The sequence below is a fragment of the Lynx canadensis genome, chromosome D3 (assembly GCF_007474595.2).
Source record: "Lynx canadensis isolate LIC74 chromosome D3, mLynCan4.pri.v2, whole genome shotgun sequence".
Classification (NCBI taxonomy): Eukaryota; Metazoa; Chordata; class Mammalia; order Carnivora; family Felidae; genus Lynx; species Lynx canadensis.
The window spans coordinates 53,149,138-53,166,295 of record NC_044314.2 but is presented as its reverse complement, the minus strand read 5'-3'; the positions used below and the strand labels follow the sequence as shown (position 1 = coordinate 53,166,295).

The 17,158-nt window shown below is 35.2% G+C and overlaps 1 protein-coding gene across 1 annotated transcript in view; it reads right to left on the bottom strand.

Moving 5' to 3' along the window:
• The window catches only part of NDC80 (NDC80 kinetochore complex component), a 62,356-nt gene that overhangs the window by 38,941 nt on the left and 6,257 nt on the right, over positions 1–17,158 (bottom strand). The window contains exons 6-10 of the mRNA XM_030336610.2: positions 16,851–16,953; positions 7,294–7,383; positions 4,412–4,505; positions 3,090–3,196; positions 2,200–2,344 (exon numbers count right to left, since the gene is read on the bottom strand). Coding sequence (XP_030192470.1) covers positions 2,200–2,344; positions 3,090–3,196; positions 4,412–4,505; positions 7,294–7,383; positions 16,851–16,953 — 539 coding nt within the window. The remainder of the gene's footprint in view (positions 1–2,199; positions 2,345–3,089; positions 3,197–4,411; positions 4,506–7,293; positions 7,384–16,850; positions 16,954–17,158) is intronic.

Below are 17,158 nucleotides of genomic sequence, written 5' to 3'. Positions count from 1 at the left end.
ATTTAAATACATCACTTTATTCTTGTTTCACTGACATTTTCAGTAGTTTTATCAGATATTAAGTAACTATAATGGTTAAGTTCTTGCTTTGTCTATTTACCAAAATTTGTAACAAAAAATGACTATATTGTACTAAGACAAAATGGTACTCACAAACAGGAAATGATCATGCAAAGAGAAAGAAGTTTTCAAACTTAAAATATTTGGGGTTATACAGAATAGTGTTTTCTAACCTTTTGTTATTCATAGCTTATAAAGAATATGATAGTACTTTTAAGCAGTCTGGGATAGGTGGATGAGGAAGTTCATGACCAAAGGGGCCATGAGAATCACCCCAAAGGCTGACAGGATCAAGATCTTGGCTTTGTTATAACTCAGTTGTAGCACTATACTTGGAAAGCTCCAATCTGAGCTCAAAATAAATTAATAGTTGGTTTAAGTAAAATTTTTTATATTTATCACAGGAATCTGCACAAAAAATCCACAATGTACATTATCCATACAGTTTAAATAGGTCTCTTTCATTCTTGGCCACAAATGACTTTAAATAATCAATAAAGTTAAAATACTCAGAATAAAAACATTTTAGATTAAGTTATCGAATTATCTCAAACTAAGTCAATCTGGAATGGTAAATGATTGCTTAAGTATCTCTCTCACCTCTTCAGCTTGTAATTATTGGAAAAAAATTCTCACAAGTAGAAAGTATGAAAATTGTCTTAATTAAATACCAATGAGGAAGACAGAGTATTAATATTATAAATTATTGATTTAATTACAAATATTGCTGTAATAAAAAATTAGTCTATGGCTTCTTGTCATCACGGAGAACAAACATTAGGGACCAAGTGTAAATTATTTAGAGTTGGTTTAGAGTAAATCTAATATATGTAATTAGAGTTTGGAAAAAAATAAACTGATTAAACAAATACCCCAGATAAATATTATCCTTGACTTGACAGATGGTCAATATTCCATAGACTAAGAAATAAATCAAATATCCTAAGGACTATCTACACAAATCCTATGTGGGAAAGACACAGCCTGTAAAATCCTACAAGAATAAAACTGAAGCAGGCAAACACCTGGAAAAAACAGCATAGTAGGTCCACAGAGTTATTCATTTGGTAAAGTGCCATCCAATGGCTCTGCCTTTTATGGATACCTTTCTTTGCTCTCCTTCTGGCACTACAGAACTATCAATTAATTCATGTGTCACAGTATTATTAGAGTTTTATGACTGATATGTGCTTATGAAAACAAAGTTAGGAACACACAAGGATATAAACAAACGTTCTTTAGTTGGGCTCTTCCTTACAGAGAATTATAGTAGTTCCATCTTTTCATCTTACTTTCCAATCAGCTTAAGCTGCCAAGTAGCTTAGGAGGCAGTGATGGATCATAAGATAATTGTAGTAGACTGAAGCCAGCAAAGATTAAAGAATCTGGTTTACTAATTACAAGGTGGAATAGAATAAATATTTATATCAGGTAGTATATGTTCTTAAGTTAGGTCCCTCTTTGCTTCAAAAAAATCAGACACCTGAAAACACATTAGAAGGTATAGTAGGTTGACTAATTAATGGCCACCCAAAGTTATGTAGTCCAAATCCCTGGAATTTATAAACATTTCCTTATTTGGAAAAGGGGTTTTGCAGGTATAATTACATTAAGTATTTTGAGATGAGATTACCCTGGATTATCTAGTGGGTCCTAAATGCCATCACAAATGTCCTTAAAAGATAGAGGCTGAGAGAAATTAACATAAAGAGAAGAGGAGAGACAGATACACAGAAGAGGCAATGTGAGGATGAAGAAGAGACTGGAGTGACATGGCCAAAAGTTCAGGAATGCCAAGAACAACAGAAGCTGGAAGAGATGAGGAATGAATTCTCCCCTAGAGTCCTTGGAGGAAGCTTAGCCATGCTAAATTTTGGACTTCTAGCCTTTAGAACTGTGAGCCAAAAAATTTCTATTGTTCTAGTCCACCAAATTTGTGGTTTTTTTTTTTTTTTTTTTTATAGCAGCCTCAGAAAACTAATACATGTAGAAGGCACTGAAAATTTGGTAGCCTGCTATAGCCACTCACCATTAAAGGAAAAAAGATGGATGACAAAGCTCTCTCTGCATGTGATAAACCCCAGGAAGTCCACATTCCAGTCTGAATGTCTTCTTTTAGCATTCATTGGTTGTACTTACCTACTCTAGAAATTTCTTCATCAAGACCATTCAATTTCTGGTCAAGAATGGCTGAATGAGACTCCAAATTGCTCATGTATGCCTGATATTTTTGAACATCTGCTTGTAAGGAAGTTTTCAGTTTTCTCAATGACTCTAGACGATTCTTTAAAAGAAAAGAACATATTATTCTTATTGATAACCATTCCATACTTTACTTAAAAGTGACACAATATTATTTAAATTCATCTTAGAGAAAAGTATATTACATTTTCCTTTCACTTTTAGAGGAAGTCAAAAGAACTAAAAGGAAACTTTGGCATTACTACCTAATTAAGATGTACTTTTCAGGAAGTCAGTTTGGGATACAAAAAGTCAAGGGCCAGGATGAAGGAGCACAAACATTTAAAATCTGATATTTTACAGAACAGTCTAGATAGTTCAATAATATAATACACAAAATAAAATTAGATATCTGGATATTATCATTTAGCTTTTAGAAAACCCTAAGAATATAATATATTATATAAACCCACTTAACACCATTCCCTTTTCATTAACTACATAACTCAGGGCTTCTTGTAAATCGTGTTCCCTAGAGGTGTGTAACATGGGGACCTTGTTCAAAAGATCTTTTTGGTCTTATGTAAGTAGGTTAGACTCTTTCATCATATTGTGAACACCATTAGCACAAGACTGATCAATCACAAGGGAAAACAAAGCTCTAGAGACACCAAACATGTTTTCATGGGGAGTTCTGTCCAATGTAAAAAAAAAATTAACTTTTAAGAAGCTTATTTTGCTATTTATTTATATCTTAGGGAAAGAAATAGCTGGTGTTCTCTAAGGAAATCCAAAAATCCAAAAGAGCTAAGTATATAAGCCTACTGATAATAAGCATGTTTACTAACCGGTTCTTTTTCTCTTTCTTGTTCCAATCTTGCAATCTGTTCATTCAATGCTTTGTTTTTTGCTGCTAATGATTCCAGCTTGGAAGCATCTACATTAAATAAATCCTCTGGAGAGAAAACCCCAAAACTTAGTGAGATCTCAATTCTGTCTAGAAACATTTTCCCCCAGGTTTTCACCACTGGTTTCTCCCTCACTTCCTTCTAGACTGGTCAAAATACTACCAGTGAAGGATATACTACCCTCTAAAATAGCAAACCTTACCTTTACTACACGGTCTATTCTCTTACCTTGCTTTATTTTTCTTCACAGTACTTGCCACCCTTTGGTTTACAGTTATTTGATTATCATCTCTGTTAGAGGTAGCCTCATAGAGCAGGGATTTTCTATCTCTTATTCATGACTGTATTCTCAGTGCCTAAATGGTGGCTTCCCCAATGTAGGCATATAATAAATACTGTTTGAATAAATGAATACTATTAATTGGCTTAACTAATTATAAAAAAAAAACCCAAAAACTTCACTAGATGCTTTTTATATTAGATCACTGTGAATTTTCCTCTTTTAAAATGAAACATCATTTACCTTGGTCCCTTTCTTATGTTGGACAAGTTGAAGTTGTCCTGTTACTTCAGCAAGATACATCCCATGGCAACATAAGGGAAATGCTTTCAACTTTTCTGCCAGTAGTGGCAAGGTGATATTCTCCTGTTTGGATTGATTCCATTGGATTCCACTGATTCCATTAAATTTATCTATTTTACCCACAGTTCTACTATTTTATATACAAGACTATGTCAATAAAAGGAAAGAAATGTAAAAGAATACCTCTGGAACATTTTAGAGTTAGCTAGTATATACTGAATGTCACTAGATTATCACTGAGTGGAAAAATAAAGAATTTTTTTCTTTGGAAATATAATGGCCCATTAATTTTAATTACTCAAACTGTAAAGCAAGAATATTATAGGGATATCACAGGAATAACATTTGGTGATTATCTTCTGTGTTCCTGGTAGTGTGTTTGATACTTTATGTACACAGCTACCTAATCTTGCAAAACTTTCTTAGAGAGGTTAATTAATTTGTTAAGGTCACATAGGCAGGAAGGGGTTTTGCCTCAGGTATGACTCTAACATCAGCATTCTTTCAGCTTAACTAACTTTTCTCCATCAAAGAAACAATGAAGACAAAAATCAGTAGGCATCCAAACAAATTTAGAATAGCTCATCTAAACACTGGGTGTGGTTAAATAAGCTATAGCTCCATGAATAGAGTTTAATACATGACTAAAAGCATGCACACTAGGAATGAGAACACTTACTCAGCTTTGACTGCAACTCTGTGTTCATCTCTTCAAAGCTGTCGGCACCAGTCATGAAACTCTCATAGCATTTTATGGTGTAGTCCAAAAACAACTGATTGGGTTAAGCAGATTTTAGAAAAAGCCATTATTCTCTATTTAGTGTGTTCCATTTTTCTAAGTGGGAATTTAAATTTGAATTAAAAAAAGAAAGGTCAAGACTACTAAGTAGTTATATGAACTCCTATAAATGAGACACAAACCTAGGATATATAATTATGTTACACAGACTTGCTTAGTCTGCTGTTTCTAATGTGAATGAGAATGAAAAGAACACTTAAATTTGGATAATGGTGATTTTTAGTAAAGAAACCACACCTTCAGAATTTTGAGGTCAAATAAGGAAGCTTATTAATAAACGTAATTCAGGGGTGCCTGGGTGACTCAGTTGGATAAGCCTCCGAGTTCGGCTCAGGTCATGATCTCATGGTTTGTGGGTTAGAGGTCCACATCAGGTTCTGTGCTGACAGCTCAGAGCCTGGAATGGAGTCTGCTTTGGATTCTGTTCCTCCCTCTCTCTCTGCCCCTTCCCCCCTTCTTGCTCTGTCTCTCTCTCTCAAAAAAAAAAAAACAAAAAACATTAAAAAAAATAAACAAATTCAACATAAAATGCACATTTACCTTTAGGGATAGATCATCCCTATGAATGAACCTTATGAAAAAGGTAAATGAATTGATGATCACCTAGGTACAATCACACTGACAATGTCTAGCTGTGAAAATCAGAATGAAGTCTATAAATACATTGTTACTTCAGTCTCAAAAGTGGCATGGTTAGTAGAGATCTAAACAGTAGAGTACTAAAATCCTTAATATTTATCCAAAAGAAAGTAATACTACAGTTTGTAGTTATGTGGTGCTTTGGTCACTTTGAAGATGCATACTTTGTTAGGAGGTGAGGATGGCTGATCAGAATTTTCCAAAGCCTAGATGAAAGAAATATCCCTCAAGACAAACCAATTCCCTTTGCGCGGATTCTCTAATTAAGCAACCTTCATATTATTTGGTTGATATGGAAAGGATACCCTGAATAGCATTCTTCTAACTGGAAAGGTATACCACTAATGATAAATTAATACATTTTCATTCTCTTTCAGATCAGTCTCTTATGAATTTGGTGACAATGAATCAGTTTCTTTAAGCTTGGTCAATTTTGATTTTGCAGATTAAAAAAACAAATTGAATTTCTGCAGTCAAATGCTCTGCCAGTAACAAACTGAGTTTCTGGATCTACAAAGCTGAGGCAAAGAATCTGGTGAAACTGGATATTTCGATAACCCTCTTTAATTAAAAAATAGCACTTTATAATTTCCAAAGTGCTGCTTTGTATACTGTCATCTGAAATAATAGCTAAAAGAGTGAAAATACCTTTTACTGGTTTAACCTTTAGGATAAATATAAAAAAATTAATATTTAATAAATGCTGTAATTATATTTGGCTTGAAAACTGAGGTACAACTAAATCTAGTCCAGTACACATATTGCAACATGGGAGGAAAATTCTCTCAAGTAGGATCGAAGGCTTTCTAACTATTTCACCAGCAGGGGTCATTGCTGAAGCAGTAAAAGGTAGGGTTACTCTCTGTTTAAAAAAACCCCAAAACAAAAAAACTCAGATACCTCTTTGAACTATTTCCCAGGTAGAAATAAAAGATGAAACTGAAGTTCTTGCCACTTTCAAGTCAAATGCTCAAAGAGCGTAGGTTAGAATTAGAAACAGAAAATAGTTTTTCTTCTTAGGGACCTGCATGGTGATCTTTTACATGTACTAGGGCACATTAATGTTTAATTTCAATATTATAAACTATTCCTTGGAGTTGGTATTTGCTCCATTTACATACGTAAATTTGCTTATTTTAGGAAACAGGGTGGGGTTAGTTACACAGTTTCGGTTCCAATAAAGTATGGTTTGGGAACCAATTTTGACCACCTGTTTACTTTTATCTCAACCCCTTTTTGAAGTGATAACTCAGATCTAAGTGGGAATATGCTTAACTAAAAAGGCCAAAACAAAACAAAAAACCTACAATGTAATATTTTAAGACTCAAAGATTATGCTTTGTATTGGCAAAGAATTATATTAGACTTATGTTGTCAGTATTGATATCTTCATTCTAAAACATAAAGAAATATTACATCTATACATAAAATAATGTTATGATTTACTTCTAATTTCATTGCATTTTTAACTTAGTTGACATTTCAATTTCCTTTTTTTTTTTTTAATATTTATTTTTGAGAGAGAGAGAGAGAGAGAGAAAGAGAGTGAGTGTGCACTCGAGCATGAGCCGGGAAGAGGCAAAGAGAGGGAGACAGAGGATCTGAAGCAGGCTCTGTGCTGAAGCCCCGATGCAGTGCTTGAACTCACGAACCATGAGATCATGACCTGAGCCAAAGTCTGATGCTTTACTAACTCAGCCACCCAAGAGCCCCAACATTTGAAATTTCTATGCCTACTTAGTTTTAAGAAATTACAATGTGATTCCAAGAGTAAATCTATTAATATTTGTTTATTATTTATTTATAAACGTTTGTTTATTTTTGAGAGAGAGAGAGCACATAAGAAAATGAGGGGCAGAGAGAGGGAGAGGGAGACAGGATCCAAAGTGGGTTCTGTGGAGATCCAATGTGCGGCTCAAACTCATGAACCATGAGATCATAACCTAAGCCTAAGTTGAATGCTTAACCGACTGAGCCACCCAGGCACCCCTCTATTAACATCAAAAAAAAAAAAAAATCAGTTTTAGAAGTTTTTCAGGAAGCAAAAAGACAACTTATACAAAAGACTAATTTCAATAGTGACACAGTTAATAATACCAAGATAAGTCTCATGTTTGTGGTACCTTATTATGCATAATTCCATCTTCAGTTTCTTCTCCCCAAGGCTGTCCATCATCAAATAATGGTGAGCTTTCTTTCATGGCAGTATGTAACTGATAAATACACAAGCAACATATTTAAGTTGATAAAGGTTAGGAGAAAAACACATAGTTTTCATGTTTTGACAAATTTGTTTTAGTGTCATTTTTAGAAGGATTTAAATTACTGCATGAATGAAAGTCTCTTGAGACATTATTTTATTGAGCCTTAAAATATAATCCTTTTGATATTTTAGTAACTAAATCCATTAGGATTAAAAAGGGATGGATTCCATATTTAGTTCTATAAAATATGCTGATCTTTATGCTGCTATTAATCCATTGAAAGCATATATACACATTTTAATGCAACTCTGAGAATCTAAAAAAAACTTGCCACAGGTGAACCAGAAAGATTATGAATTCAAGTTTGGTGCTTACATATCAACAACAGACTCCTTTGGTATGTATAAATATGAACTTCAGATTGATTATAATAGAAAATCTTTAGAAACACAATTGTTTAAGCTTGAAAATGAAAAATAGAGAATACATTATAGCAAAATATTCAGATATTTATAATTGATAAGCTAAAAAGAAAATGGCTAAAAGTTTTTAAGGCAAAGAAATTCCATTTTGGAACACATGTTTTTATATTTTTTGTTTTCTGAGAGAGAGAGAAAGAGAGAGCAAACGAGTGGGAAATGGCAGAGGGAGAGAGAGAATCTTAAGCAGGCTCCACGCCCAGTGCACAGCCAATTGTGGGGCTGGATACCACGACCCTGAGATTATTACCTGAGCTAAAATAGAATCAGATGCTTAACCAACTGAGACATCCAGGTTCCCCTATAAGTTGTTTTAAAAATATAACCTTCCAAACATGAAAAATACTCTAGAAAACATAAGTGAATTTGCTATAAAATATAAAGATATAAATGTGTATCTAGTATAATGCACACTAAGCTTCTAAGAAAAGGACTATGCATTAGGAATGTAAAAGAATGTAGTTTCTGCTAAAAATATTTCATTAACTTTTCTTATCCTAGGACTTACACACCAGATCCCTGAGCGAGAATATTGTTCTTAGCCCAGAGCTGCTTGCCATATCTACACCTCTCTTATTCCAAAGGCACTCATAAGACTTTTTTGTATATCTAAGGTGGATGTAGGTGAGCTCTATCAACTCATCCTTTACTTCTTCCTTTGACAAGGTCTCAAGTGACAATCAGATTTAACTAAATCTGAAAGACATGTATAGCAGAGCCCAAGATTAAGAACAGAATCTTCTACCTTGTCATTGGGGTAGATAAAGAAAGTGCTGTCATGTCAAAAGTCCACGTGAATATTGTTGATACTCTGCAAAGTTCAAAAAGACCCTTATACAGGGACAAACGACTCTGCCCAGGCAGGGGAGTTAATCACTGCTCGGTTGTAGCTCCTAGCCCCATCTGACCAGAAAGCCTAGCTGGGACACCTGAAAAGCTGTTTGGCTCAGAAACACTTAGAATTAAGAGCCTGGAAGGCAGAACTGATCATCCACAGAGAAAGCTGTTGACCTCATTTGGACAGAAAACTTGGGGCATGGGTTGGCTTAAGTGAAGACCACAAAGAGCCTTTGGGGTCTGTTCTTCTGCTCTGCTCAGGCAGGGGAACTTATTCACGACCCCACCCGTTGCTAGTGTAGCTTCTGGCCCTGGCCAACCTGAAAGCCTAGCTGGAGCACCTAGATAATAACTGCCTAGCTCAGGAGCATGTGAAGAGAGCTTGGCTGGGGCTTTGTTCATTTGCAGAGCCAAGCCAGCAAACCTAGTCTGGCCAAAGGTTTGCCTGATTAGCTACCCAAGAAGAATCCTGCTGGTCTTGGGGTCTGTTCTGCCTCCTTCTTCTACTCTGGTAGGGAATCTAATCCACAGCCCTGCCCACTGATGACTACAGCCTCCAACCCTCCTAACCAGAGCTCATGGAAATCTCAGTAGCCCACAAAGCCAAATACAGCCTCTGGTCCCACCTAACCAGAAAACCTAACCAGAGCACCTAGGAGTATATTTAGCTCACCCTGTAACTCTCATTACAGTGGCACTGGAGTAGAGAATGTGACTGGTTGCCCTACCATCTGCAGGGCTGGGATGGTGGCCTGTTAGGCCAGGGAACTTAGAGCATAGTCCTGCCTAGTTTGATCCCCAAACAAGAGTCTTTCCAATCCTGGGGCATGTATATGCCCCCCTCCCCCCCTTCCTAGGCGTGGAATCTAAGTTGCTGTCTTGTCCAATGCTCTTTACACTCTTCAGCCCACCTGACCAGGGAACCTAATAAGAGGACATGTGAGGCTGTGTAGCCCATCCTACAGCCCTACTGACAGTGACACTTAAAGAGAGAGCATAGCTCATGGCCTTCCTTGTATGTAGACAAAAATCAGTGGTAGCCTCTTCTGACCAGGGATTTCAGCACATACTTATACCATTGGTTTCAGATCCCAAACAAGTCATGGAGGCTTTGGGGCTATTCTCCTGCCCCACCAAAGCAGGGAAACTAATTTTTAGCACTGCCTACAGATGAGTACAGTAGCTGGTCCCAACTATCTAGGAAGCCTGACCAGGAAATTGTGGAGCCTACCCTATAGCTTCACTTGGACAGGGAACCAAGCCAGCAGTCCTCTCTAACTGTTCTCAGACAGCAGCACTTCCCTCTCTCCCCTATCCTCAGAGCATGGACAGTGACCTTTCCCAAAAACAGACCTTGATATAAACCCCACGTTTATAAGGACACATCTAAAAACCCAATCTGAGCTGACTGGTAAAGAACTGTCTCTGCCAAAGAGATCCTCTCAAGTGTGGAAGAAGAGACCACTTATTCAAATGTGCAAGTACCATCACAAGGAATCAAGGATCATGAAAAATAAGGTAAACATAGCACTACCAAAGGAAATGAATAAAACTCCAATAACTGACCCTAAAGAAATGGAGATCTATGAACTAATTCAGAATAATCCTCTCAAAGTGGATTAGTAAACTATAAGAACACAGAGCCAACTAAACAAAATTAGAAAAATGATACAAGAGGGGTGCCTGGGTGACTCAGTCAGTTAAGTGTCCAAATCTTGGTTTTGCCTTGGGTCATGATCTTGTGGTTCATGGGTTTGAACTCCGTGTTGGGCTCTGCATTGACAGCATGGAGCCTGATTGGGATTCTCTCTCTCCTTCTTTCTGTCCCTCCCCTGCACTCTCTCTCAAAATAGATAAACTTTTTTTTTTTAAACAAAAAACATGTGGGGCGCCTGGGTGGCTCAGTCGGTTCAGCATGCGACTTCAGCTCAGGTCATGATCTCACAGTCCGTGAGTTCAAGCCCTGCATGAGGCCCTGTGCTGACAGCTCAGAGCTTGGAGCCCGCTTCAGATTCTGTCTCTCTCTCTCTCTCTCTCTCTCTCTCTCTCTCTTTCTCTCTCTCTCTCTGTCCCTACCCTGCTCGTGCTCTGTCTCAAGGATAAACAAACATTAAAAAAATAAATAAAAAAAAGAAAAACATTCAAGAACAAAACAAAAAATTCAACAAACAAAAACTATAAAAAAAAATGAAACAAATGATAGCTGGAAAAAAAAAAAAAACAACTTATCTAAAGAATTAAATAGAGTTTCAAAATCAGAGTTGACCATGCAGAAGAATCAGTGGGCTACAAGACAGGACATTTGAAATTATCCAGTTAAGAGAAGCAGAAAGGAAAAAGAATGAAAAAACAGTGAAGAAAGACTATGGGACTTATGGGTCATCATCAAATGATACAGTATCTGCATTATGAGAATCTCAAAAGGAGAAGAGAGAGAAAGGGACAGAAAGTATATTTATTTTTATTAAAAAACATTTTTTTTAAACTTTATTTTCAGAGAGGTGGAGACAATGTGAGTGGGAGAGGGGCAGAGAGACAGAGGGAGAAAGAGAGAGAATCTCAAGCAGGCTCTGCACTGTCAGCACAGAGCCCAATGTGGGGCTTGAACTCAAGAACTGTGAGATCATGACCAAAGATGAAATCAGAAGTCAGATGCTTAACTAACTGAGCCACCCAGATGCCCCATCAAAAAATATATTTAAAGCAATAAGAGGTGAAAACTTTCCAAACCTGGGAAGAGAAATGGACATCCAGATCCATGAAGTTCAAAAGACCCCAAATAGGTTGAACCCAAACTGGGCTATGTTGAAACATATATTGAAAGGAAAAAAAAGGTTAACCCCAAATTCATTATCTGGCAAAACTGTCCTTCAGAAATGGAGAGATATAGGCTTTCCAAAACAAAAGCTAATGGAGTTCACCACCACAAGATCTGCCTTACAAGAAATGCTAAAGGGAGTTCTTCGAATGGAAGCAACAAAATGCTAATCAACATTGTAAAAACATATGAAGGTAGTGTAAAACTCACTGGTAATGATAAACATACAAAGTCTGGTTTTCTAATATGGTACTGAGTAATTAATTTACAACTCTAGTTTAATAGTTAAAAAAACAAATGTGTTAAAAAGAACCATAACTAAAATAATCTGTTATCGGAAACACAATATAAAAAGTATGTAAACTGTAACATCAATAACCTAAAATGTAAAAAGAGAAGTGAAAGTGTAAAGTTTATGAAGTTATTGAAATTATCACTTTAAAATAGAATGGTATAGTTTTAAAGATGTTTTATGTAAGCCTTATGATAACCACAAGGAAATAACACAAAGTAGATACATAAAAAATGATAAAGTCAAAGCACGCTGATACCAAAGATCATCAAACTGCAAAAGAAGATAGTAGAATAAAGACCAAGCAGAACAACAGACCTACAAAACAGTCAGAAAACAATGAAAAAAAATGGCAATAGGTCCTTACCCACCAATAATTACTTTAATATTTGTTTATTTTATTTTATTTCATTTTTAATATTTTTGAGAGAGAGAGAGAGAGAGAGATAGTGTGAGCAGGGGAGGGTCAAAGAGGGGACACAGAATTTGAAGCAGGCTTTAGGCTCTGAGCTGTCAGCACAGAGCCTGATGTGGGGCTTGAACTCACGAACCATGAGATCATGACCTGAGCTGAAGTTGAACTCTCAACTGAGTGAGCCACCCAGGCACCCTCCGCCAATAATTACTTTAAATGTAAATGGATTAAACTTTCCAACCAAAATACACAGAATGACTGAATGGACAAAAAATAAGATTCAAAAATATGCTGCCTACAAGAGACTCAATTTAGTTTTAAAGACACAGACTGAGAGTGAACGGATGAAAAAAGATATACCAGACAAAATAGACTTTAAAGTAAAAATGGTAAGAAGAGACAGTGAAAGTCATTATATGATGACAAAAAGGTCAATTCACTAAGGAGATAAAACATTGGCCCCTGGTAGGCTCTGTGCTGACAGTGTGGAACCTGCTTGGGATTCTCTCCCTTCCTCCCTCTCTGCCCCCACCCCAACTGGTGCACTCCCTCTCTGCCTCTCTCAAAATAAATAAATAAACATTATAAAAAAGATAAAACATTTGTAAATATTTATGCAAACAACATTGGAGCACCTAAGTATATAAAGCAAATTCTATCAGAACTAAAAGGAGAAATAACAGCAACACAATAGTTGGAGACTTTAATACTACACTCTTAACAATGGAGAGATAATCCAGACAGAATAAATAAATAGCAGTTTGAAAACCCTACAGACCAAATGGGACTCAACAGACACTTACAGAACATTCTATCCAACAATAGCAAAATATACATTCTTCTCATGAGTACGAGGAAAATTTTCTAGGAGAGAATATGTTATGTTACAAAACAAGTCTTAGTATGATCAAGTATCATATCAAGTATCTTCTCTAAATATGAAACTAGAATTCAACAACAGGAGGAAAACTGGAAAAGTCATGAATACATGGAAGTTAAACGTCACTCTCCTGAACAACCAATCTATCAAAGAAGAAATTAAAGGGGAAATGAAAAAGTATCCTGAGACAAATGAAAATGGAAACACAGCATACCAAACTTATGGGATGTAGCAAAAGCAATTTTTAGAGGGAAGTTTACAGCTATATAAGCATATATCAAGAAAACAGAAAGATTGCAAATAAAGAACCTAACTTTATACACCTCAAGGAAGTAGAAAGAGCAGAACAAAATAAATTCAAAATTAGAAGAAAAGAATCAATAGAGTAGAAACAAAGAAAATTGAGAACAAGAAAACAATAGAAAAGATTACTAATACTGAGTTGGTTCTTTGAAAAGATAAACAAAATCAACAAACCTTTAAGCTAGACTAACCAGAGAAAAAAAGAGATGAATACCTAAACCAACAAAATTATAAATAAAAGAGGAGACACTAATACTGGTACCACAGAAATACAATGGATCATAAAAGGCTACTGTGAACAACATATGGCAAAAAAATTAACAACATAGAAGACAGATAAATTCTCGGAATCTTACAACCTACCAAGACTGAATAAGGAAGGAGAATATCTGAACAGGAAAACAGATCAATTATTAGATTGAATCAGGAATCTAAAATCTCCCAGTGAAGAAAAGTCCAAGTCCAGATGAATTCACTGGTGAAATTTACCAAGCATTTAAAGAATTAATGCAAATCCTTAGAATCCTTCGAATGATAGGGAATAATCCCAAACTTATTCTATAAGGTCAGCATAACCCTGATACCAAAGACAGATGAGGACACTATAAGAAAACAGGCCAATGTCCCTGCTGAATATAGATGCAAAATTCTCAATAAAACATTATAGAACCAAATTTGGCAGTACATTAAAAGGATCTCACCATGATCAAGTATGATTTATTGCAGCATGCAAGGATGGTTCAACATGCATGAATCAATAAATGTGATATAACTCATTAATAGAATGAATGAAAAAATCATAGTTTCAGCAAACGGAGAGGCAGCATTTGACAAAATTTAACATCTGTTCATGATAAAAACTCAGCAAATTAGTTATAGAAGAATTGTACCTCAACATAATAAAGGGCATATATGAAAAGCCCACAGCTAACATCATACTCAATGGTAAAAGGTTGAAAGTTTTTCCTCTAAGGTCAGAAACAAGACAAAGGTGCCCACTCTCAACCATGCCTATTCAACTTAGTACTGGAAGTTCTAGCCAAGAAAATAAAACAAGAAATAAAAGGCATTAGAATTGAAAAGGAGTAAGTGAAATTATCGCTATTTATAGATGACATGATTTTATACATAGAAAATCCTAAAGACTCCATAAAGAACTGTTAGACCTAATCAATGAATTCAGTAGTGTTGCAGGACATAGTATTAAAATATAAAACTCAGTAGCAGTTCCAAATACTAATGGCAAATTATCTGAAAAAGAAAGAAAACTACACCATTGACAATACCATCAGAGCAATGAAATAATTAGGACTGAATTTAAATAACAACGTGAAAGATCTCTATGTTGAAAACTATAGGACATTGATGAAAGAAATTGAAGACACAAATAAATGGAAAGATAATCCTGTGTTCATGGACTGGAAAAATTAATATTGTTAAAATGTCCATACTACCCAAAGCCATCTATTATCTACAGACCAATGCAATCCCTTTCAAAATTCCGATGACATTTTTTTTTTTTTTTTTTACTGGGGTAGAGAAATAATTCTAAAATTTATATAGAAGCACAGAAGACCACAAATACCCAGAGCAATCCTGAGAAAGAACAATGTGGGAGACATTACACTCTTTCAATTTCAAGCTATCTTATAAAGATATTTACAATACAATGAAATTAAAAACACAGTAGAGAAAAAAGTAGAATTTTTTTTTTTTTTTTTTTCAAATCAGAGACTAAAGGAGCCATCCTAAGTCTGGCTAAATTTCTAGGATTAACTGGGAAAGATAATTAGAACAAGAGGCCTATGATTTCTCATTGATTCTCACATTGTTATAGTGTTCAATTCTACCACCTCAAGCAAACCAAGATAGGAAGGAGGGGATTTCAACCTATATAACACACTTGGAGGCATCTCAAGGGGTCTCTCTCCAACAGAAGTCAATACAGGTACTCCATGAGCTCCTGCATCACTGTGGAAATGCTATCTCCCAATCACATAAGAATGACATAAGCTGCTTAGTCAAACAAGGGTAAAGTGTTCTTCTAACAATACAAGGATTTGGTGGTGGGAACAGAGAGGTAGCTATCCACTGCCCATGGATATCATTGAGAAGAGACAAAGTGAATGCACAAATGTTATATATAAAGTTCAGTAAAATGTGAGTTGTATTAATGGGCTATAGTATTGGATTTCTACTCCTATCTTGACAATAGTGGTGCTGCAAGTACTGAGATGTCTTCCGGGTCAAAATCCATCCATGTAGTGCCTGCCTGTATTTTGTTAAGGGATTGCCAACAGCCAAGAGAATGCCAGGGGGACAGTATTAGTTTTAAGGATTCCAAGCACTAAGAAGGACAGGAAACTCGGAAACTATAAAAGAAGAGACTGAATTAGACTAGATAAAATTTTATATTTCTCAACAGTCAAAATACAGTAAATAAATCAAAAGAAAAAAAAGGAAAAAAATAATTGCACCATATCCATAAGAGTTAATTTCCCCAATTTGATTGTTTTTGATGTACAAAATGGTGCTCCTACAAATCAGTAAGAAAATAGAAAAATGGCAAAAGACAGGCAGTTGTAATAAATGTGAAAAATGTTCGAGTTGAAAACAAAAATTGCAAATACGAAAAGATGATGTTTTTGCTTGTCATGTGTTCATTAAAAATATTGATAAGCTAACATATAAAGCATTTAATATATAAAGGTTCAAATTAATAGCAGAAGCAAAAAAAATGAAATATAAAATAGGCCAAAAAAGCACACACACAAAATATCAATGACAAACCATACAAAAACATAATTGCTTTAATAATATATATATTAAACAAGCTTTTTTTTTCCACCTCTCAAATGGTGAAGATTTTAAAATAATGATGTGTACAGAGTGGGAAAATGCATATGCTCACACATTGCTGAGGAGCTTTTAACTGGTGCAAGTTTTCTGCAGGGGAATTTGTCAGTATATATCCAAAGTTAAAAAAAAAAAAACACATTAAATTGTGCAGCAAAAATCCATCTTTAAAACTACAATCCAACAAAATTTTTAAATTGTTGTCTCTGAGTTGTGGGGATTATGGGTACATTACTTTCTGTGTATGCTTTTCTGTATTTTCCAAAATTTTTTGCAATGAATATGGATTTCAATTAAAAAAAGAGAAAAGCAAATTATGTATATAATGGAAGAAATAATTTCCTACTAACTTTTTTTAAAAAGCTTTAAAACCTTGTGAAAATGATCTTCTTGCCAATGTGTTACTTCCTTCCTCTCACCTCTGGAAGCAATTTATTAACAGTTTGAAGAACTTAAAATCAAATGTGCTTTGAAAAATTAAAACTGATGCAGACTGTGACATAACTAGCAAAAGAAAGACTAAAAGAGAAATAACACTACCTTGAGGGGAAAAAAAACTTTTCTACATATACATTTTAAAATGAAAAATCAAATACCTTGATGCAGTCTATTAGCCAAACCAAAGCTGCCACAATGTGCGGCCATGTATGAGGGGCCCCCACTGTATACATGGAGCTTTTGGATAATGCAAAAGGATACCTATGAAAAATTGGGAAAAAAAATAAGCTAACAATGTTCATTTTGTGAAAATAAGGGCTAAATTAAGCAAGAAGTTACATTAGAAAAATTCCACATATATATCAATAGTCTTGACTTGTTTAGAAGTAACATATTTATCAAGATTCTATCCTTGGTTATCTTATTCTCAAATGATTTTGTGTATTTTTTGGTTTCTTCTCTGCAG